Source organism: Aspergillus nidulans, chromosome IV (assembly GCF_000011425.1).
Source record: "Aspergillus nidulans FGSC A4 chromosome IV".
Taxonomy (NCBI): Eukaryota; Fungi; Ascomycota; class Eurotiomycetes; order Eurotiales; family Aspergillaceae; genus Aspergillus; species Aspergillus nidulans.
The window spans coordinates 1,138,021-1,160,176 of NC_066260.1; the positions used below are offsets into that span (position 1 = coordinate 1,138,021).

Below are 22,156 nucleotides of genomic sequence, written 5' to 3' on the forward strand. Positions count from 1 at the left end.
AGTAAATTTTATATTCGGTGACTTGACCGAGCTCCTAGGACTGCGTCTATGGTCCCGGCGTTCATCTCCAGATGACCAGACACCTAGTGGCGCTCGGCTACATATTACCGATCTGCCATACTACATTGCTCGGAACTCTGCTGCCGGCCCTAAGCTGCACAGGGCAAGACCTTAGATCTTAGGACGGGCCTTTGGACGTGGATCTCATATGTAGACCTGGATGGATGATTGATATTCTGATCAGCCGTCCATACCACTTCTCGATTCCCGCTACCTTCTTACATCCTATACACTTACCATCAATGGACGACTTCAAGATATACTACTACGCCTCAGCTGGTGCAGGAATTGCCGGAATCCTTAGCCATCTGGTCTACTTCATCCGCGGCGAGCACCATCAATATGCCCATCGCTGGATCACACGGGCTCTTGCGGGCACCGCCGCAGTTGCCATTGCCACTCTGCGCTTGACAGACTGGCAGCCTCTCCTGAGTCTTATCCTGACAGCCCTTATCTCAACATCTTACTTCCTGGGGCTGTATTCCAGCATCGGCATCTATCGTGTCTTCTTCCATCCGCTACGGCGCTTCAAAGGCCCGTTCTGGGCGCGCGCGTCGAATCTTTACCATATGTACATCATTCGCAAGTCGGATAATTACCTTGTAATGAAGAAGATGCATGAGAAGTATGGACCGATAATTCGCACTGGTAAGGACACCCCCTGTCCCATAGTGTGTTTTTCCTGCTCTGTAGACCTGACGACTACTAGGACCGGCAAACCTCTCAGTCAACGATCCAGCGGCAATCCCCCTTGTTTTGAGCGACCGCGCAACGTGCGTGAAGGGCCCATGGTACGACCGCTCTTTGCCCTTGGTAAATCTGCACACCGTTCGTGACAAGCGGGTGCACGATGCGCGCAGGAAGGTCTTCACCAAGGCGTTCACACCGTCAGCGCTGCGCGAGTACGAGGAGCGAGTGGCAGTGCACTGCGAGGAGTTCGTCCGACAGATGACGCGGCTGAGCGGGAAGCCGTTTGACGCATCAGAGTGGTTCAAGTATTTTGGTATGTCGATTCAATTCTTCCTAACAGAACTCTATTAACGGCATGTATAGCATTTGACGTGATGGGTGACCTAGGGCTCGGCCGCGAGTTCCATATGATGACCTCGGAGACGAACCGGTGGATTCCGACCCTTCTCGAGACAAGCATGGCCCATGTCGGCCCTACAAGTCCTGTTCCATGGATGGCGCCGATCCTCCATAATCTTCCTTGGGCAGGACGTGGTGCAAGAGCATGGCTTGAGTTCGTGGGCTCGCAGGTCAAGGAGCGGACTCAGAAGAAGTCGGACAGACGCGATGTAAGCCGTTGTTCAGGAGAGAAAATTACCAGACTAACATAGCAGATCCTCTCCCACCTCGTCGAGGCATACAACCAGTCTGAGAAAAAGAACATTGACTACCAGTGGCTCCGCGGCGACACCAGACTGACCATCGTTGGCGGCTCCGACACCACCGCCGCCACGCTGACGTTCCTCTTCTACCACCTGGCCCAAAACCCGTCGCATGTAGACAAGCTGCGCGCAGAGCTCGAGCCCCTGCTAAACGGCCAGCCGCGGTTGGATCCCAAAGACGTCTCGAAGGCGCAACATCTCAACGGGGTCATCCAGGAAACCCTGCGTCTCCATCCAGCGATCCCCTCTGGATTCCCGCGGACGACGCCGCCAGAGGGTATCACCATCAACGGAACGTATATCCCTGGAGGCACAACCATTGTGATCCCGGTGTATGCTTTGCAGCATGACGAGGCAAACTACACTCATGCGGAGGAGTTTATCCCCGAGCGGTGGTACTCGCGGCCAGAGTTGATCAAGAACCGGGACGCTTTCCTGACCTGGAATATTGGTGAGTTAACTTCACTGGGATAATGACAATCTTTAACAAGTATTAGGTACAAATGGGTGTATTGGTCGGGCGCTGGCTCTGACGGAGATGCGGAACCTCGTTACCTACTTCATCCACCATTTCTCCAGGGTGAAGTTTGCGCATGGAGAGGATGGCAAGGCGCTGTTGACCGAGACGAAGGATCACTTTACCGTGGGGGTCAAGCCGTTGCGGTTGATCTTTGAGAAATAGTATTGATTCATCTCATGTTATCTCAGACTGTGCGCTGTAGAAAAGGTGATTAAGCGAGTCTCATGTATTAGACATAAAAAACAAAAAATAAATTTTATATGTGCTGGAAATTTCTTTATGAATTCCTTAAATCTAGCAGAGTATTGCACAGCTTTATGTAAATATCTAGTATATAGCACAGTCGCTGGATGGGATGCAAGTGTTTATATAACATTGAAGAGCAGTATGACACGCGAAGACTGTTACAGATCAGAAAAGTACTCATTCGCAGCCTGCAGATTCGCCCGTAACTCCCTTCCATTGGCCGCCAGAGAGTGAACGAAGAAATCTGGCCGCATCAGAACGTATTTGGTCGACGAGGGATAGCGATCCTGCACTGCAGTTTCACAGTAGCCCCTGATTGGGCTGATTCCTTCTTCCTTCAGCTCCTCCTCTCTGCAAGGATAGTACGTCTGGTCCACCAGGCCGAGCTTTTCCAGTACCTTTGCAACTATACCCTTTGAGGCCAAGCAATAGTACGTCACATCCATGGTGGTGAGTAGCTCCGGTGAGACCCCAGCCTGGTAGATCGCCTCGTCGACCTCTCCCACCGCAGTCTCAGCATCCACCACGCTCCTGACAAAGACAATAAGCCCTAGACGAGGCAGGTTACGCAGAAACACTGTGTCCGACAGTACCGGCGCGGTGTCTCTCCGACGCACCCAGACTTGCGCGACCTTGCGCCCTCCGCCCTTTTGTTCCAAAAAGAACCCATCCGGACACGTCCGGGCGTTGTAGATCAACTTATCTCGGAACGCACGTCTGGTGCGCCATCGGGCGAGGCAGGGGAACAACCAGACCACGCGCATGCAGACCCGGTAGATCCACCCGCTGACCAAGGAGCGGTCGTTCACAATGCTGCCGTTGAGCTTGGTCGCAAGCGTCGCGGAGTTCCATGCATGGCGGCGCTCCTGGCTCCAGCCTTCCAGGATCCGCTCTCTCAGCTGGACCGAAACGCCCAGGTTCGACATCAGTGCCAGGCGCCAGCTGAGGCTTTGCGCATCGCGGATCCCTGCGGCAATGCCCTGCCCGCCGAACGGAGGGAAGACGTGCGCAGCGTCGCCGATGAGCATTGTCCTGCGGCTGAACCAGCGGTTGACGATTTTGGTCGCAAAGCTGCGGTGAATTCTTAGTCGGCAGTTTCTCTATCACATATAAAGGGGATCTGAATACGTACGTGAAGGGTCTGCATCGGATAAGCCTGATGCAGTCTCGCGGGAACTCGACGAGCGTATTTCGTAGGGTCTTGGAGAATTGCGACCCTGGGACTTTTGTCCACGGACCAAATTGCCTCCAGAAGCCCTCCTCAACATCATCGAGCGCATCATCCGGCTCCACAGAGTACTCGTGTCTCCAGAACCCGGAATTCGGCGGTCCAAACCGGCCACTCACTGCCGGCCGGCTCGAGCTATTACAGAAACTACACGCCGTCAGATACCATTAACCGGAATATAGCAGTATGGATAGGCTGCGCATGACTTACTGAAAACCACTCGGCCAAAAGGCATCATGCACTTCCTGCGGGGTATATCCCAGCCGCCAGAGGGGGAACTCCGGATGCGATTGAGGTGTGGGAATGGTTATGTGCAGGTTCGCCGCAACCCAAGTCCCTACATACTTGTAGAATCCGTCGACCTGGCGGATTCCTTGGGGCTCAAGGAATCTTTTGCGCACAACGCCGCGCTTCCCATCTGCGCCGACTAGCCACGCGGTGCGAACAAACTGGTGCGACCCGTCGCGCGCGATGTACTCGACGATACTGTGATCATCCCTTTCCTCGCAGGCGATTGCTTCGCATCCAGTGCGGACCTCGCAGGTGTGCGAGTACGACTGCGCGATCAGGTTACGGATCTCGCGCTCGTAATTGGGCTGAAACTGTGTGATGTTGTTCGAGACGGCTTGCTCAGCCCAGTCGACGGTGATGTCGAAATTCATGAAAGTCGGCTGCCGAAAGTTGCCACGGTGAAAATGAAGGACACCAATGTCTGGCAGACGGTAGAACTGTTAGAGAAAGAGAGTCGTATATGCTTGTACACACGTGCATACCTTTGCCGATCCTGCTCGTCAGGCCCTCCCCGATGCCGATCTGGTATGAGATGCGGACTGCGTCGCCATTGACGACGATTCCCCGTGGATCCTCACACACTTCGACTTCTTTCTCTAGGATTAGAACCTGTGATTGCCCGATTGTAAGCCCATGTGCGGCTGTGATGGCGGCGAGTCTGGCTCTCCTACCTTGATATTCATGCGTGCAAGTAGAGCCCCTAGGGCAAGTCCACTTGGACCGGCACCGATAATGAGTACAGCTGTTTCCTCCATCACCCCGTCTGTTGAGAGTCCGGTCATTTGTCGGTATAGCGTGGAAAAGAGTAAGATATACTGCTGCGCATGACAAGTAGCTCTGTCCAGTACAATGGAATGGCCATCATGGAGAAAAAAATATTATCACAAACATTTATTTGACATCGAAACATGCAAAAGAACCGGCTTATTGAAACCGTGGGGTAAAGCCTGGCTTCCATTTACGCTAGAGACAGCAGGCTGGACAGCATCGGCTACAAGCATCCGATCACGTTCAACCAACTTGCCTGGCCAACTAGGATCCAGATTCAGCATGCATACTAGTGAACCAAATGAACTGTATTCTCTTATATACTATTACTGTAAACATTCCATGTACTACAGTCGAAGGTTATCTGCGTCTGCTATGCAACCCCGGCCTCCGGCCTCACCGGCCCCCAGATATACATCGACGCAGCACCCTCACTCTTCTCCCTCCCTGTCTCATTATCCTCGTTCACCAGGTCACCATCAGCATAATGTTCAATCGCAAACCCGCTCGGGTCCTTCCAGTAGTCAAAGATCTGCGAGCCGAGGATATGCCGGCCTACGCCCCAGATGGGCGTCCACTTCTTGCTGAGCAGGTACTCGTGGCCCAGTAGCTGGGTGTCAAAATCCTCCACCTCGAACGAGCAGTGGTGCATTTTTTGCTTTTCATTGAAATCCGGTGGCGCGCGTGAAAGGAAGACGGTGTGGTGGTCGACGTACTCCTTGCCGTGATCGAGATGCATGAAGGTGAGGGCGTCAGTCTGCGCGCCTGTCGCAGCATTCTCTTCGTAGAGAACATCAGAGGGAACAAAGTTGAAGGTCTGCGTGTAGAAGGCCACGTCTTCATCGAACAGGGCTGTCACGTACCCAACGTGACCGAGTTTGTGAATCATGGCCGGGCCGAGCTTGAATCGTTGGAATTCGCCTATGCACATACTAGATCAGAATCTGGCTCGTAGATAACTGTTAGATATTGCCATTACCCACCCTTTCTGGACTTCTGCAAGGCAGTGTTATACCCTCCCTTATGTACCTCCGTTTGAGTGTCTGCCTTGCTTGGGACTGGGCGCTCCTCCACCCCCCAAAGGACGTGGACCTTTGTCCCAGACGGCGACTCCACTGTTACGATCTTGCCGCCGCCAGGACCGGTATACTCCCTCACCGGTGTCGTCGCCGCAGCAAGCCTAGACGCTCTGAGAAAATCCTCTTCCGTCTGCGCAATAAAGGCAACGCCGCCGAAATGGCGGCCGCCATCGTGGCTCTCGCTGGCGACATATACGCACTTGTCTCTGCCGTATCCGCGGTAGTATATCGTCTTACTCTTCTCGTCGCGGGAATCTTCGATAAACCCAAAGTCCTTGGCGAATGCGTTGAATGCGTCGAGGTCGGGATGGGAGTGGTAGACGTGGCTAATCCGGTTGAGCTGGATTTTCGCGGGTCCGTTGCGGATGGGCAGAGGAATGCGCCCCGGCGTGACTTTGAGATCAGTCATGGTGGCGTAATAGCTGACGCTATAGAGTTATGATTGTTTTTGTTGGTGGTTTTGTTGGCTTAAAGGAGGGGTGTAGTGATGGCGGATGGAAGAAGAGGACGGGATCACGCCGTGTCGATGATATACTCAAGCCGCGTTAGATTGACAGTATAAACTGCTGTACTCATTGCTAGTCGATTGTACATGTTCTGGGACCATCTTGGAGCTGGCCATCGCCATGTGTCGGAACGATGGGGCCGATATACCAGCTCCAATTTCATAATGAAAAGTGCCATCTGGCTCACCCCTCTGTACCTGAGAAAAAAAAAATCAAATACTTCTCATACCAACTCAAGAGATCCCACGAGATACTACAGATGGCTCCCTGGGAGAGTTTGATCCGCTTTAAAGCCACCGACAAAAATATATACTGGGCCCAGCTTAGCCTGGAACAGACGCCCTCTGCTGGCCTCACTCTGAGAGGGTTCCCAACCATCGAAGCCTTAGAGGCAGACGAGCAGAGCACCCATGTCACTGTCGAAGAGGCAAGCATATCCCTGTTCAGCGGTATGATGCCCATAGTAACAGGACCAGCTCCTCGCTCCAGTTCCGGTAACTGGGATCAATATCATCTGCGTTGGTCTCAACTACCGCAACCACGCCAACGAGGCATCGGTGAGATAAAAACAATTCTTTTTAAAGTCCCAAGGCTAATCAGTCCGTCCTACCAGCTGGCCATCCCACAATGCCCGCCCATGTGGTACAAGGCCCCTCCGGCCCTGGCCAACCCGGACAGCGACATACCCTTCCCAGTGCAGGCGCAGAACGCATTCCCTGACTTCGAGGTTCATCCTACAATCTCTCCTCTCACTGGGAAGCATAATACTGACGCGAGTCCGTTCTCACTTCCAGGGCGAACTGACCATTGTCCTGCGCAACACGATCAAATCCGTGCCAGCTGCCTCGTCCACGTCTCACATCCTCGGCTACACTATCGGCAACGATCTCACAGCACGCATGTTTCAGCGCGCCTGCGGTGGACAATATACACACGCAAAGGGCTACGACAATTTCGCCCCTCTTGGCCCGCGCCTCGTTCATCCATCCGTGTTCGAGCCGTCCAACCCCGCGAGCCGCATCACGACGCGGGTGAATGGCCGCGTCGTCCAAGACAGCCCCTTTGATTTTATCTTCCCGATTGACGAGCTGCTGGCGTTCCTCTCGGAGGGGACGACGATCCCCGCGGGGACGGCCATCATGACGGGGACGCCGGCGGGCGTGGGCTGGTTCCAGGATCCGAAGCGTTCGTTGGCAGATGGTGACGTTGTCGGGGTAGAGGTTAAGCCGATTGGGGTTTTGAGGAATAGGATTGTTTTTGAAAAGTAGTCGCATACAATTACATAGACTATTTACACGTTTCAATGGAATAATCTGTCATTTGAGCCGCCGAATCTGCTTACTATATGCCGCAATGATGCTCATGTACATTTTCATCAGTTATAGACTCGAACTTCGTATCAAAATACCAGCGTAGTAGGTGCAGAAACGCTGCTTGCTTCACTCATATCCATTATCTTTAAGGAATGCCCAAGCTGCTATCTAGCACAGGAGGGTCTTGTGGTAAGGCATCCCTTCCATGAAAGTCAATTTACTCCACGAAGGTAAGTAGCAGGAAACATCCCCAGCATCGACTCCAATAGCTCAAAGGCCTGGGAATCAATCATCGGAGGCATATTCCCGCCCCCACAAGCCCGGCTGCATCAGTCCGCCGTAGAGAACACCTCATGTCCGCTTATCAGAACGTGTATACTTAAGTCATGTATAGCAGCGGCCAGTGACAAATAAAAGATATCTCCATATCATCTGTATCAATAACCTGAAGCTCTCTATCATCGTCACCGACCAGTGACCGCAAAGATGGGGTCCCTCGGCACACAAGAGCAGTACTTTGTTAAGGATCAATACATCCACCAGCGACGCCGGATTCGGATCATTGTTATTGGTGCCGGCATCTCGGGCATCGCGTTCGCATACAAAGTACGCGAGTTGGAAAATGTCGAGTACCAGATCTACGAGAAGAACGAGGACGTCGGCGGGACGTGGTTCGAGTCGCGGTATCCCGGATGCTCGTGCGATATCCCCGCACACTCGTATACGTATCCATGGGCGGGGAATCCAGAATGGTCGCGAGTGTAAGGCCTTCAAACTTAGAATTCCTCTCGTTTGTGTTTGCTAATAGCTAGGAACAGATATGCTGGCGCTGAGGAGATCTGGAGATTTTATCGCGACAGAGCGGAGGAATATGGAGTGTACAGAACAACAAAGTTCCGCCACCAGGTAGTGGGCGCCACATGGAATGAGGCGCAGGGCAGATGGACAGTGAAGATTGAGGATCTGGCCAGCGGCCAGGTCTTTGAGGACTCGGCGGAGGTGGTGATCAACTGTGCCGGGGTGTTGAAGTGAGTGGTGCAGCCTTAGAATGTCCGCAGACATTTTGCTAACAGGATAAACGTTACATAGTAAGTGGAAATGGCCTGATATCCCGGGTCTGCACTCCTTCAACGGCACCCTCGTCCATACAGCCCGGTATCCGCAAGACCTGGATTTGACAGATAAGAGAGTCGCGGTCATCGGCGCCGGGTCCTCTGCAATCCAGGTGGTGCCTACGATTCAGCCTGGTAAGGACAGTTTGACTTCTTTATTCAACGTTAAGAATCATTGCTCACACTGCGCTTGCTAGTGGTCAAGTCCCTCATCAGCTTCAACCGCTCCCCTACCTGGATTGCGCCCCAGTTCGCCGGCCATCTCGCCTCTGCAGGCCGAGCAACAGCATACACCGAAGAGGAAAAGGAGAAATTTCGCAACGACCCCGACTACCTGCGGCAATACCGCAAGCAGATCGACCAGGCGCTCAATTCGCGGTTCCCAAACTTCTACAAGGGCTCGCAGGAGCAGAAGGCGTCGAGGCAGATAGTGGAAACGGCAATGCGTGAGAGGCTCTCCAAGATGGACCCTGATCTCAGGGAGAAGCTTATCCCAGACTTCGACGTGGGTTGTCGTCGGTATGTAGCAGCACTGACAGTGAAAGGAAGGCTCGAAGCTGATCATAGAACTTGTAGAGTGACCCCTGGTGACGGCTACCTCGAAGCATTGCAGGAGCCGAACGTGGAGGTTGTCCGAACTCGAATCCAGGAAGTCACTCCTGAGGGGGTCGTCACAGCCGATGGGAAACTGTATGCTGCGGATGTGATCATCGCAGCCACAGGCTATGACACCTCCTACGTGCCTCCATTCCCGCTCATCGGACGCAATGGGGTGGATTTGGGAAAGAGATGGGCTCAGACGGGTGCCGAGGCGTATCTGACCTGCGCTGTTCCTGATATGCCAAACTATTTCAGTGCGTTTTACTCTCCTACTCTGTTCAACTGATATTGACTAGTGTCAGTGGTGGTTGGTCCAAACACGCCCATCTCCAACGGCTCGCTAATGCCCGCAATCGAAAACCAACTTCAATTCGCCCTCACGTTTGCCAGGAAGATCCAGAGCGAGGGGGTCAAAGCTGTTGTGGTCAGCCAGCAAGCGACGACTGAGTTCAACGAGCACAAGGACGCCGTCATGAAACTGCTGACCTTCTCCGGTAGCTGCAACAGCTGGTAAGCTGGCCTCCTAACCCTGAAGCGTGTCGCTGTCCTTGTCTCGAGAGATAAGCTAACCACCATGAATTACAGGTACAAAGGTGGAACCTCAGACGGCAGGATCGTTGGGCCATGGTGTGGCTCGCTGAATCATTTCTTGGAGAGCATCGCAGAGCCTCGACTACAGGACTTCGAGTTTACATACGAGACCCAGAACCGTTTCGCTTATCTGGGAAGGGGCTTGTCACTTCGCGATGTCCAGAAGAAGGACCTGGCGTGGTATATTCGGTAGCCTGGAGTATATATGATAATGTTAATGCTATTTTGTTGTCGCTCCTGAAAGAAGTATGATACGATAGTCTTTTCTGATCTGTCCCAGCAACAGAATGAATACCATTTCTCAGTTGTGATGGTGATTCTTCACTAGCTAGTGAATACATATGATGACTAGAGAATGCTGTCCATAGACGAAATGTGGGAAGCTTAGCCAAAGTCCGGTTCATACGGCTTACGCTACTAGTACGATAGTTCCCTGTGGAGTTGTAAATATCAGACTCATCAAGCATATTCTAAACCTAGATATCTGATCGCTAACCGCAGAAACTTCCAGAGAGGCCGCCTGTCCTGCAGGAAAGGGCACAAACAGAGCACAGCACCTGGATAACAACTTATTGCCTTAATAATTTTTTTTATTTTTTTTTTTATTTTTTTTTTTTTCCTTCGAAATATCTGGAAAATCGAAATTAACTTAGAGTATGTATAGAATGAGACCTTATGACAGTTATTGTTCTAGTGATTAAGATAAGATATATTTCGAGAAAAATAGAAAATTTCTCTTTAATTATTTTACAGCTTTTTATTCTTAATGTTTTACCATCCCAATCAAATTGTTTACTAGCATTGCTAACAATAGTAATTCTGAATTTACTGATTACCCTGCGAATTGTCGGTAGACCAAACTGATCAGCCATCGGCTGCTTGTCTCCGACATGGTGTCTAGGCATGTCCTCGCTCCGGATTCGGAGGCGATTAGCCGACTCTAGGCAGCCTGGGCGGCTATATACGACTGGCTAGACAGATACCTAGCTCTAGCAATGTATAGGAAAGGAAGCATCAGCTAACTGCAACTCAAGAGAACAAACAATGGCACACATATTCGAACTAGCCGAGTCGCTCAGCCCAACCGCCAACTATACCAACGGCGTCAAATCCAGCGAAACCCTACAGTTCCCTACTACCGAGACCTTCACTGGCTTCAACAGCCCCTCGCGCATCGAAGGTGATGTTGAGAATCTACAAATCACAGGGCAGATTCCCGCCGACATCGACGGGACCTTCTTCCGCGTGCAGCCTGACCATCGCTTTCCACCCATCTATGAGTCCGACATCCACTTCAATGGCGACGGCAATGTAACTGCCATCCGCATAACAAACAGTACCGCGCACTTCAAGCAGCGGTATGTGCGCACGGATCGGTTCCAGGCTGAGGGTCAGGCCGGCCGCGCGCTGTTTGGGAAGTACCGCAACCCGTACACGGATAATGAGGCCGTCAAGGGGGTGATCCGCACGGCGGCCAACACGAATATCTTCTTCTGGCGGGGAATGCTGCTTGCCACGAAGGAGGATGGGCCGCCGTATGCCATGGATCCGGTCTCGTTGGAGACGATTGGGCGCTATGATTTCGAGGGACAGGTACTGAGTCCGACCTTTACGGCGCATCCGAAGTTTGACCCCAAGACCGGCGAGATGGTGTGCTACGGTTACGAGGTATATCGTCAAACTTCTGTTCTCATATGTTGAAGTGAGTCTGACTTATCTCCACAGGCTGGGGGAAACGGCAATGACGGCTCTTGCGACATCGTCGTGTACACCATCGACGCCAACGGCGTCAAGACAGAAGAGAGCTGGTACAAGGCGCCCTTTTGCGGCATCATTCACGACTGCGGCATCAGTGATAAGTGGGTCGTACTTCCTATGACTCCGTTGAAATGTGACCCGGAGCGGCTGAAGAAGGGAGAGAACCACTGGGCCTGGGATCCGGAAGAGGACCAGTGGTATGGGGTCGTGCCTCGTCGCGGAGGAAAGCCTGGCGATATCCGCTGGTACCGGTCGAAGAATGGTGAGTGAATCTGCGTCTTTTAAGTGGAAGAGGACTAAGGAGGATGTATAGCATTCCAAGGCCACACGGTCAGCTGCTATGACACGCCCGACGGCAAGGTCGTCTTCGACCTGACCATCGCTGATGGCAACGTCTTCTTCTTCTTTCCCCCTGTTGACACCCCCGCCGGCACTGTGGCAAAGCGCAATAAGCTGCAGAACAAGACGACGCGGTGGATCTTCGATCCCCAGAACACCCCAACTAACAGCTGGGTCGAGCCGGCCGAGGAGTTTGACACCTACAGCGGGGAGTTCTCGCGCATAGACGACCGCTTTACGACCCGCAAGTACAACCACTATTGGCAGGCAGTGATTGACGGGACAAAGCCGTACGACTTCGCCAAGTGTGGTAGCCCTGCTGGCGGCCTGTTCAACAGCCTGGGACATTTCACCTGGGATGGCGCCGTGCGCGAGACTTTCTGGGCAGGTCCGTGTGCCACTTTCCAGGAGCCGGCGTTTATTCCGCGAGCGGGCAGTACGGAGGAGGGTGACGGGTATATTGTAGCGTTGCTCAATCATCTGGATGTGCTGCGGAATGATGTTTGTATCTTCGATGCTCGGAAGATCGCGCAGGGCCCGATTGCGGTGATCCATCTGCCCTTTAAGTTGCGGCTCGGCCTACATGGAAACTTTGTTGAGGAGAGCGAGATTCGCGCCTGGAAGCAGAAGAGAGATAGAGAGTTAGGGCCCGTGAAGGCTGCCAGTGAGCCTCTGCCATGGCAGCAGGAAGAGAAAGCGAACGGGACAAACGGCCATGCATGAAGAAATTGCTTTACATAAAATACATACGTAAATTTATTCTGAGGGTAATCGTTACAAATGTATGACTTGTCAGGGTATCTATCTAAAAGCCGAGTTGTGACGCTGAGAGCGTTGCGTCTGCAAGCATATCCATCAGCCCGGAACCATTGTCCATATCCATATCGAATGTCTCCAGAAGGCCAAACTCGGAAATGTCAAAATTACTGTAATCCAGATCTGTTAGCCATCTGCACCCACAAGTATTAGAACGGGGAAGAACATACAGAGTTGTGTCCTCTAAAGAATCAGCTCGAGATTCAGGGAGAATGCCTCCTCCAGCATTCGCTTCAGCTCCATTCGCCTGACTGTGGAAGTCCAGGCTTCGGTGTCCGCTTTGCTGGGTGTGCTGCATTTCTCGTCGAGACTGCGGCTGCATGATCCCACTCTCGTGCACTCTGGCCTCCAGCTCCGGTGCCACCTTCTCACACCACCCAAACTGTTCCATCCCGCGGACGGTCTCGAGGCAGAGCTGGAGCATTTGCCGATGCTTTTCGAGGCCCAGCTTCTGCACGGCAAGAATCAAGATCCACATCGCCTCGCCGATGCAGTGGCAATCGAACAGGATCCGGCTTGAGAGGGTCTGTTCTTTGACCATGCGCTTGAAGATGTCAACCGACTGCTCGGCCGCTTCAATACACTTTCTGCTGATTTCCTCGTAGCACCGCGCCTTGGCGGGCTCCTTGATCGCGGCCGGGCGCGAGACTGTATAGAGGAGGAAAGGCCGCGTGACAAAAATCACGGAGCTCCAGTATCGCAAATGAAGAATGGAAACAGCTCGTCGGTGTTGCGGCGGCTGGGACGCCTCACGGCTGAAGTACTGAGGTATCTCGTCGAACCAGGTCCGGAGCGCATTCAGACTCTCAAACACCTGTCGGATTGGTAGACGGCCCCCGGCTTGCGCAGGGACAACGAAGCAGCTTTGGCCGATCTTCTTGCGGATCCGGACAAGCGAGACACAGAGGGATTGGTATCCGAGGGGCATATTTGGGCCAGGATCCATTACCTATGCGGCTGAGCATGGGCGCAACAAGACCATAATTGACGACGTACCTGTTCTGATGCTGGTGGCGTCTTGACAAGGCCGCTCTCATCCCCAACGGCGCAGGGATATCCAAACCTAATGGCCATTTCATGGTCGAGCGTGTAGATCGTCCACCACAACCGCCTGGCTCTCTCGCGCTCTACCGAGCTACTCTTACGCGGAGAGATATTCCTATGCAAGCCGAGCGAGAACCCTATCCGGACTGCTGTGCCCAGGTGCAGGTACGCCCCGACGCTATAGCACATTGCATGCATCCCGAGACTCTAAGCAAGCGTCAGTAGAACTCGAAATAATAGTCGATGATAGCAGCATACCAACAGGCCGAAAGCCTTGACACTTTCTGTATCTGCCTCTTCGCTCACTTCAGGGACCAGATCCTTGGCCAAGGCAAGGTAGTCCGCTGCCCGCTTATCGTCTCCTTCCGCATCTTTTCCTGCGCGAGCGATCTGATTATCCGGCGCCATACTCCCGATGGCAAAGATCGAGTACAGCGAACACAGCCACGACGCGCTCGCCTTAGCCCCGTGGTCCTCCAGCGTCTCCTCCAGTGCCCCGTAGAACTGCTCGAGGGAGTAGAACCAGTACAAGCAATGGACTTCCTGGAAGAAAAAACCCGCGTAGCGCATGGCCATCGCAGCCGGCGGCAGGTAGACTCCCGCACCGCGCGCACTCCCAGTCAGACTTTCGGGCGTTCTGGGTGGAAGAAGACCCGTTTTGAGCGGTGCGATGACCTTCGGATCTGTATTAGACGTCGCGTGCTGTGCCATGCGCGCCGCGTGGTTCCAGCGGATGGAAGAGTCTGCGCCGACGTAGCGGTATTTTCCGAGTGAATCCAACACCATGCAACCTCGTTCTTCTTGGAGGGCAGGGTGCTCGTCTGGCTCCATGACCCCCTCTTCAGCCTCCGCCTCTGCGCCAACGCTTTCCGGCTGCTCCTCGATTGCCGCAACTGAGCTTCTCCCTTCGTTCGCCCCGGCCTGAGATCGCGGCGACGATCCTAGTGCAGCAGCAGCCGCGGACAGTTCTGTTGGACTCTGCGAGTGGGAATGTGAATGTGGATTTGCATCTATTCGCTCCTTGTCGTTGGCGGGGTCATCTAGCTTGGACAGAACGCCCTGAATACCCTCAACAGTAAGCTCGGGCAGCTCTTCTTCAGACACAAAGCGACGCAGCAGGGCAATCGACGATTCATAGGCCGCCTCGGAGATGCGATAGAAAGGACGCTTCCGAGCCTTGAGGTTCACCTGACACAAGAGTCCGAGCTGTGTGCAGTACTGGCATGTACCGTTTTCTATCTTTCTTTAATAAACAAAGACGCAATACAATCATTATTCAAAGTGCCTACCTAAGCCAACACACTAAATAATCAACCGAGTTAGCTGATACACCAATGCTCATCGTTCCAAATTGATGACAGCTCACCTTCGTCTTTCGTGCCTTGCAAGTCTCGCAGCTCTGGCGGGCTCTCTTCCGCCGCTGCTGGTCGGCCGGGTTGTCGCCGGGTCGCTTCTGAGGGTTGAATGTGCCGATCGGATCCATGTCGAGAATGTGATTCTTGCTGCAGGTAATATCGGCAACAAGGGCCTCCCCTAGTCTTAAGAGATCAGCGAGTGGAGATTGGAGGCCGCAGACTGGGGAAGCGTGTGCGGGGGATTGGAGAAAGCTGGGGTACCGGCTGCCCGGCTACTTGTCGGCTAACTGCACCCAGAGACGGTTTGGGCTGTGATTGAGTTAGATACTGGCTATTGGATATAACTGGTGCTAAGGCCCACTTTATTTGTTCGTATAACGCATTCTACTGCTAATGCTAGAGTCGGAAGACTTGCCTAAGTGCCTGGAGGTACGATTGACACCGCCGTTAATGGTATGGATAAAGTGGAAAGTAAATAAGTCAAGATTGAAGTAAGATCGAAATTTAATTGAACTTCAGATTAGGACTGCTCTACTTGATCATCGGAGGTTTTCTCAATAAGCACTGATTTATTCGCTTTAGTTGACATTGTCAGCCCAATGACCTCCTGTCGTCCGCTATGCCTTAATGCTCTTGAAAAGCCATGCGGTTAGCGACATAATTGAAAAGAGAGCTTAAAATCAAATACGATGCGTCTCTCTATCATGTTAGTACTTAAGGCCTAGCGAGTAATTGCGGGTGTAACAATATTTGAAGAGATGTAGTCTAGACAGGTAACAGAATCGTGACATTATTCTGCGCCAGAATACTACAATATCATTGAGCGTAAATAGCCCATTGGCTCATTGCAGTAGGCAGAAAAACGAGGCTATTCGCGCTTGCACGACCTAAACTTTCATAGGAATCAGCCATGGAGAGTCGATCACAAGGCAGTTAATTAGTGATCTGCTTTGCAAACATGAGGTTCTCTATTGTCCTCAAAATCTGCAATTTAGGGCATTATTCACCATTTACGCCCAGGAATGGTGTGTATCGCTGGTTCTAAAGAAATGCACTAATGAAAGGGGAAATTTATCGTTACCTAATAGGTTTTGTTATGAATATGGCTTAGCACTTAGAGTTGAAGTAGCTGATACTCCAATATTGAGGGGCTATATAAGATGACACGTGTATCTCCCATCTTTCTGTTCTGTAACTAAGTCCATGAGATTGCTTTCTCAGACAATGATCACTTAGTTCTCTCTATTCTGTGCCAACATCCTCTGACCAACCATGGATTTCACAACAGGTTTAATATACTGAGCCCCTAGTAGCTGCTTAGAGGACTCCCACACCTCCTTGAATTTCATATAGCCTTATTGCGAACTGTAACTCGCTCTTTCAGCTAAGTACACGGTAAGGAGTACCAGATATATGAACTGAGACATAATATTGACATATGTGGGTAGGTTATAAAGCCCATTTGCAATATGCAGGCTTCTTATATTGCAATATATATAAGCTTGAAACTTTATTACAGAATGGTTACGTCCTTTCGAGCCTTAAAGAACAGAGATCACACTTGTGCATCAAACTTTGGTTTATCAAGACCGAATGGAATCAATGAGAGACAAATCGGTCTGCAGTAGAAGGTGAATATCAATAAAACTACAACGCGCCACGATTTGGCTGCGTACTGGGCTAGTTCGATCTTTATTAAACCATTTAGGTTATAAACATCATCTTGAATAAACCCGCCCCGACCCGTTGTCCATAAGTCTATGCGTCATGCGTCAGGCTAGGTTAGATTATCTAGTAAAATAATGCTACTGCGAGTAATTGAGACTCAATATATTCCCGCGGATCCAGATGGGGACATAAAAGTAACTCAGGTATCTGGTATTTGCTTGGATATGATATGAATAGCATTTGCTATCTGATCTACGCAGAAATATTGCAGATAAGGGTCCGTAGCCTAGCCATGAAAAGGATCTTATGACACGTATACTATGTAGACAGACTTTTAATCAACACTTTAGATTCTTTTGATCCACAGATGAGCTACCAAGCTATGCTGAGTAGTTCCCATCCGGGAGGGTGAGTGTCTATCGACGTGAACAATCACCCCTGATTGTAACATGCTTGAACACTGCAGGTTATGTGAGTAGCTCACGCCTATCAGAAAGGCAAAATGTTAAAAGAATCACATCTTTTACCTCTCACCTTTTCTTACCTGAATAGTGACATTATAGCAGTATAGAATTAGAACTATGAGATTATAAAAGAGCGGAAGCTTCGAACAAAACAACTAGACGCATATTTGACAATAGCAATACCTTGTTATTTTCAGGCGATATTTTTCTGCAAGGTTAACAAGAACCCGGAAGCCCTAACCAACAGCGTTAAGAATTTAGTCAATTTCTCAACCTAGATAAAGCTGTACGGGTTGACTAGAACCGGCTTGCTTACTGGCTTAACTTCAGGGAGTCTATACATCATACTAAAAACGTCAGAACTAGATCAATTTGTTTGGTTAGCGTCTGATTACTAGGCCGTATTGGATCTGCCAGAGTAATACACAGATCATGGTTTGACGGGCCGCGCGGGCCGTGCATGCCGCCGCTTGACATTTGAGATGTGATAATTGTTTGGTACTACTACTCTGATAGCCAACATGGAGACATGCTGAACTCGGTTCTCTATTCCTGCAGGCTCAAACAGCCGCAGCATAACAATCTCCTGGATTGTCAAGCATGTACCAACTCATAGCTAGGCTTATCCAGCAACTCCAAGCGTGAAGGCGGATGTAGCATCCTTGTGCAAAGTGTGGTTTTACAGGTTACACAACATTCGCAAGCTGAGGACTCGTAAATCTGTCACATTACAGCCCAATACAGACCCAAAGTTATAGTCAGCTCATGCACGTCCAGATGGAAATGGTTGAACTGGTCTAAGAGAGATTGATTGCGTTCTCATATTATCCATGTAGAGTACCAATCATCTCCCCAATGATTACTTGTTATTCACCTGATACTAGGCTTAAAAAGAACGAATGACAGGGGTTATAGTAAAATGTATCTTTATTATTATCACTGACATCACAACTCTTCTGTTTTCAGCCAGCCTTCTAACAGTAGTGATAGACGACCCAATCATGCCTCACAAGAACGCTTAGCTATAGACTATCTGCAGATACATCAAACAAGGTACTTTCCAGCCCGCGTTGATGTCATGACTGCTTTGGCTTTTGCATTAGAGATACGAATGGCGAAAACCTTCCTTGCGTTATGAAGAGTGCATTTTTCTGGGAGGTTCAGCTTCAGACCCAAGAATTTGTCTTCGCGGATCTAAGGAATCCCCAAATTAAGATGCAAATAAATCCATCGTGGATTTATATAAAGCCTAGATTGTTGTGACCCTATTCATCATTCAACAGACTCGTTCAAGCACTCGTAATCCTCATATAATTCTTCTTTTAACAAAGACTTTGCTGCCAGATGATTGTCGTCCGGGGTATTAAGACTCGTGATGCCAATGGCAAGCCGTACCTCCGGCAAGACATCGACAAGTGGTACATGGAGCAGATGGCTGGCGACAGAATCCAGCTCACTCTATTTGTGGAAGCTCTGGCTCTGATTCAGAGACGTGATTTGGATGACCTGAAGTCTTACTTCCGTCTGGCGGCCATCCATTCGGCTCCATGGTGCGAATGGGACGATGTACCTCAAGCTCAGCGTGAGCCGGGCGAACGAGGATATTGTGTGCATTCGAACTACACGTTTCCGACTTGGCATCGAGTGTACATGATGCTCTATGAGGTTCGACAGTCCCGGCGGTTGGGTGAAACGGTGAATTGATATGTGACTGACACATTCATGCAGCGAACTCTGTATGAAGCAATGCTTGAATGGATTCACGAGGCTGTCCCAGAGAGCCATAAAGATATCTGGAGAAAAGAAGCCGATAAATGGCGCCTCCCTTACTGGGACTTTGCTCGTTTTGCGGATCGACCTCCATCAACAGCTGGCCCTCTCCCGCATGATATTGACCATGACCAACTTAGACTGCCCATCCTTTGTATGATGCCGAATGTGCGGATTACCTTGTTTACCAAGGACAGCGGCCCTATTATCGAATCTCGACCCAATCCTTTGTATAAATACATAACCCCACAACTGATGGGTGAATTCCGTGACCCATACAAGATTAGGGGGGAAACTACTGAACCTGACCCTAACGATAAAGTCCAGACCCCCAAATTCACCCTTCAGGTAAAGTCTTTTGTGACCTTAGCTTCTACTCAGAGAAACCGTTAACAGTATGTAGTGGGATAAATGCAATGCGACAACCAAGTACGGCCTGCTCGATGGGTTCCATGAGAGTATCTGGGCAGATGGAGGCCAGAACTGGCTTCGAGCTAACTACGCCCTCAACGAGCATTCTAATTTTGAAAAGCTTGGAGAGAATCCAGTTCCTACACTGCAAGATCTGGTGCACAGGTTGTTTCAGTATGGCCTTGACTCGTGGGGGGCATTTTCGTCCGTTCGCTATACGAAGGATTCAACCAAAGCCGAATCTGCGTCGACAGGCATTGAGACGTACAGCGAAGAGTTGGACGGCAACGTAAAGAATGCTCTGAGCCTGGATTTCATTCACAACAATGTCCATGTAAGCACCAGGTGTTGTCTGAGTGTATAAGAAGTGGGCCTGGCATTGTCCAGAATTTTGTGGGAGGTTCTCAATTTCTCCGCCCACCGAAAGAAGGCATCCATCTCTGGGGTGCTGGCCATATGAGCAGTGTCGCTATGGCTGCCTTTGACCCAATCTTCTTCATTTACCACAAGTATGCCTCTATACATATGAATTAACGGACGACCCTTGACAATTGGTACAGTAACATTGACCGCTTAACTGCCATATGGCAGATCCTCAACTGGGAGAAGTGGTTTGACGACGACAAGAGCAAGCTTATAAAGGACAATGCACTGACCCCCTTCCACAAAGACGCAGACCGCAACTTTTGGAAGTCAGATGATGTGAGAGACTGGCGAGCCCTGGGATATGATTACGAAATTCTCCAGGACGAACTCATGATTCCATGGACGATCGGAAGGAGATTCTGAAAGGCATTGAGACCCTCTACGGAAAGCCGACGGAGAATCTATATGGATTGCTTCCTAAGCATCATGGCGACAGTGAAGACTATGTTATTACTGTGGTCTATGACAAGTGAGTTGCATATGAATCTATTTGCCTTAGTTCTATAATTAACATACAAAGATTTGCTTTGAATGGTGCGCCGTACAAGATCAATCTTTTCTTGGACGGCACGCGCAACTTTGGTGGGCCTGATTCAAAGGGCTTCATTGCCAGTATCTACAATTTTAGTGGCTCCCTGGAATCGTGTGCCTGTGGTAACTGTCAGCGGCAGAAGAAGGATGGTGTCAAGTGCATTGCGCAAGTGCCGGCAACCGTCCCAATGCGCCGATTTATGGGGAAAACTGCAACTGCAGTGCAGACCACCAGGGATATAAGAGACGAACCAAAGCCCGTATACCTAGCTGTGGACAGTTTGGGAACTGTAAGTGATGCTGATCCTCCTGAGATTTCTGCGGCTGACTGACCCAAACATATATAGCCCGTTCAAATGGACATTCACGTCGAGCTGCATAAATCCAGGAGAGAATACTACAAAAAGCCTTTTCAGCCTGACCCAAACGATCCTTTGGAGTATAATTTTCTTAAGCATGGAAAGCAAGCCCCAGACTGGGCTTTCGCTTCGACGAGATCAAGCGACCGACTAGAAGTCTACGTGAGAGTACAATTCCACAGTCTTGAATTCCTTTATGATTCTGTCAAAATAGTAAAATTTCGAAGTTGATATCTATTCCGGAAGCAAGAAAGGTCAAGAGTTGCCTTCAGGAGTTGGAAGTCAAGAAGCTTGGAACACATGAAGGGTTATGGCCAAACCTTACACCTGAACTGGGTATATAAGAGTTCTAAGCAAGCTATTAAAGGCTACAGCAAACAAGTAGAGCTAATATATCTATATATTGATTGATGGTTGTAAGCCGCTTTACAAAGCAGGTGCCCAATGAAAGAAACTGCTGATGGTATGCAAGACTAATGCTTCAATTTACGCTTCTAGAATAATGGTATCTTAGGAATCGAGCTGCAACAAGTATATCTAGTGAAAAACTTATGAGTGCTGCTACATAACGCTGCGCGGTTATGTATGAAAAGTTTCTAGGCTGGTTGTGGTATCAACAGATGCTTCTGCACATCACACTTCTTTGACTTGAACCTACAAGTACTACACAACTTGAGCAATTGCCTCAATCTCGACCCTCATGCCTTCCAACGCCAGTTCAGACACCCCAACACATGTCAGCACGGGCTTATGATCCGGCATCCACTTCCGAAGATTTTCAACCAGGAAGCCAGTAGCCTGTTCGTTTTTTATCTCAGTGGTAAAAATGCGGACTCGGTACACTTGAGACCAGCCCTTGCCGCCTGCGTCCTTCAGTGCTAAGTCGACATTGGCAAATGCTTGCTCTGTCTCTCTTGATAGGTCGGAGTGAACCTGGAGTGTCTCGGGGTCCCAGCCGCCTATATCTCTGAGTCAATTGCGGGCTAGTATATTACATGGAGATACAACATACCTTGGCCAGATATTTCGATTCGATCACCGATACGTACAGCTTGGTTATATGATAGAGCCTCGCGCATGTGCTCTCCGAATCCTTTGTAACTGAAGTACTGAAGATGGGACATAGTGCCAGTAATTAGATTTAAGGTATAGAAAAGCCAAATGATGCTTGATTTGCTGTTCATGACAACATAGTGCTCCTTACTTATAGTCGGTCCCAAGACCGCCAAGGAAACGCTGCTTACTTGATTTGTAATACAACGCTGAGATTAGTTAGTTTTCTGGTTCATGGGTGTACTCTGGATGAATCATAGCTCTATAGCAACGTCGAAGGTGTCATCAATACACCCATATGGAAGAATACTGCCCAGTAGCTTCCATCGTCCCCGACTTGGCAGTCATCTCACTTCGGAGATTCGGACTTTAGCGGCTAATCACCAACGTTTGTGACTGATGACGCCAGTAGGCTAAGCACACTGAACCCTCTGTACGTACCCTGAGTGGTAAAGCA

General features: G+C 50.4%; 9 protein-coding genes across 9 annotated transcripts, besides 2 other annotated features; 5 read left to right on the plus strand and 4 right to left on the minus strand.

Annotated features, from left to right (window-relative positions):
* Positions 1 to 21,435: part of a sequence feature (contig 1.118 712..105880(-1)) that runs on past the window's edge.
* ANIA_07066 (protein CYP670A1) lies at positions 303 to 2,133 on the plus strand (the record flags this gene model as incomplete). Its single annotated transcript, XM_659578.1, has 5 exons — positions 303 to 708; positions 770 to 1,063; positions 1,114 to 1,358; positions 1,401 to 1,902; positions 1,949 to 2,133. The coding sequence occupies 5 exons, from the start codon at positions 303 to 305 to the stop codon at positions 2,131 to 2,133; spliced, it is 1,632 nt and encodes a 543-aa protein (XP_664670.1).
* ANIA_10888 (putative monooxygenase) lies at positions 2,376 to 4,216 on the minus strand (the record flags this gene model as incomplete). The annotated part of the gene is made up of 4 exons (XM_659577.2): positions 2,376 to 3,288; positions 3,350 to 3,592; positions 3,656 to 4,173; positions 4,211 to 4,216. 4 exons carry the CDS (start codon positions 4,214 to 4,216, stop codon positions 2,376 to 2,378), a joined length of 1,680 nt encoding a protein of 559 aa, XP_664669.2.
* ANIA_10883 (uncharacterized protein) lies at positions 4,878 to 5,992 on the minus strand (the record flags this gene model as incomplete). Its single annotated transcript, XM_050611947.1, has 2 exons — positions 4,878 to 5,436; positions 5,484 to 5,992. 2 exons carry the CDS (start codon positions 5,990 to 5,992, stop codon positions 4,878 to 4,880), a joined length of 1,068 nt encoding a protein of 355 aa, XP_050467916.1.
* ANIA_07064 (fumarylacetoacetate hydrolase family protein) lies at positions 6,349 to 7,357 on the plus strand (the record flags this gene model as incomplete). Its single annotated transcript, XM_659576.1, has 2 exons — positions 6,349 to 6,816; positions 6,884 to 7,357. The coding sequence occupies 2 exons, from the start codon at positions 6,349 to 6,351 to the stop codon at positions 7,355 to 7,357; spliced, it is 942 nt and encodes a 313-aa protein (XP_664668.1).
* On the plus strand, positions 7,889 to 9,898 carry ANIA_07063 (flavin-containing monooxygenase; the record flags this gene model as incomplete). The annotated part of the gene is made up of 7 exons (XM_659575.1): positions 7,889 to 8,163; positions 8,221 to 8,430; positions 8,492 to 8,649; positions 8,712 to 9,033; positions 9,091 to 9,368; positions 9,411 to 9,624; positions 9,700 to 9,898. 7 exons carry the CDS (start codon positions 7,889 to 7,891, stop codon positions 9,896 to 9,898), a joined length of 1,656 nt encoding a protein of 551 aa, XP_664667.1.
* ANIA_07062 (carotenoid oxygenase family protein) lies at positions 10,750 to 12,525 on the plus strand (the record flags this gene model as incomplete). Its single annotated transcript, XM_659574.1, has 3 exons — positions 10,750 to 11,373; positions 11,431 to 11,725; positions 11,777 to 12,525. 3 exons carry the CDS (start codon positions 10,750 to 10,752, stop codon positions 12,523 to 12,525), a joined length of 1,668 nt encoding a protein of 555 aa, XP_664666.1.
* ANIA_07061 (Zn(II)2Cys6 transcription factor) lies at positions 12,608 to 15,145 on the minus strand (the record flags this gene model as incomplete). The annotated part of the gene is made up of 6 exons (XM_050611948.1): positions 12,608 to 12,728; positions 12,789 to 13,567; positions 13,615 to 13,869; positions 13,921 to 14,897; positions 14,952 to 14,964; positions 15,029 to 15,145. The coding sequence occupies 6 exons, from the start codon at positions 15,143 to 15,145 to the stop codon at positions 12,608 to 12,610; spliced, it is 2,262 nt and encodes a 753-aa protein (XP_050467917.1).
* Positions 18,494 to 20,990, plus strand: ANIA_07060 (uncharacterized protein; the record flags this gene model as incomplete). The annotated part of the gene is made up of 9 exons (XM_659572.1): positions 18,494 to 18,814; positions 18,878 to 19,267; positions 19,323 to 19,664; positions 19,718 to 19,839; positions 19,891 to 20,032; positions 20,110 to 20,225; positions 20,277 to 20,577; positions 20,635 to 20,808; positions 20,874 to 20,990. 9 exons carry the CDS (start codon positions 18,494 to 18,496, stop codon positions 20,988 to 20,990), a joined length of 2,025 nt encoding a protein of 674 aa, XP_664664.1.
* Positions 21,310 to 21,770, minus strand: ANIA_07059 (RidA family protein; the record flags this gene model as incomplete). Its single annotated transcript, XM_659571.1, has 2 exons — positions 21,310 to 21,605; positions 21,659 to 21,770. The coding sequence occupies 2 exons, from the start codon at positions 21,768 to 21,770 to the stop codon at positions 21,310 to 21,312; spliced, it is 408 nt and encodes a 135-aa protein (XP_664663.1).
* Positions 21,436 to 22,156: part of a sequence feature (contig 1.211 1..6721(-1)) that runs on past the window's edge.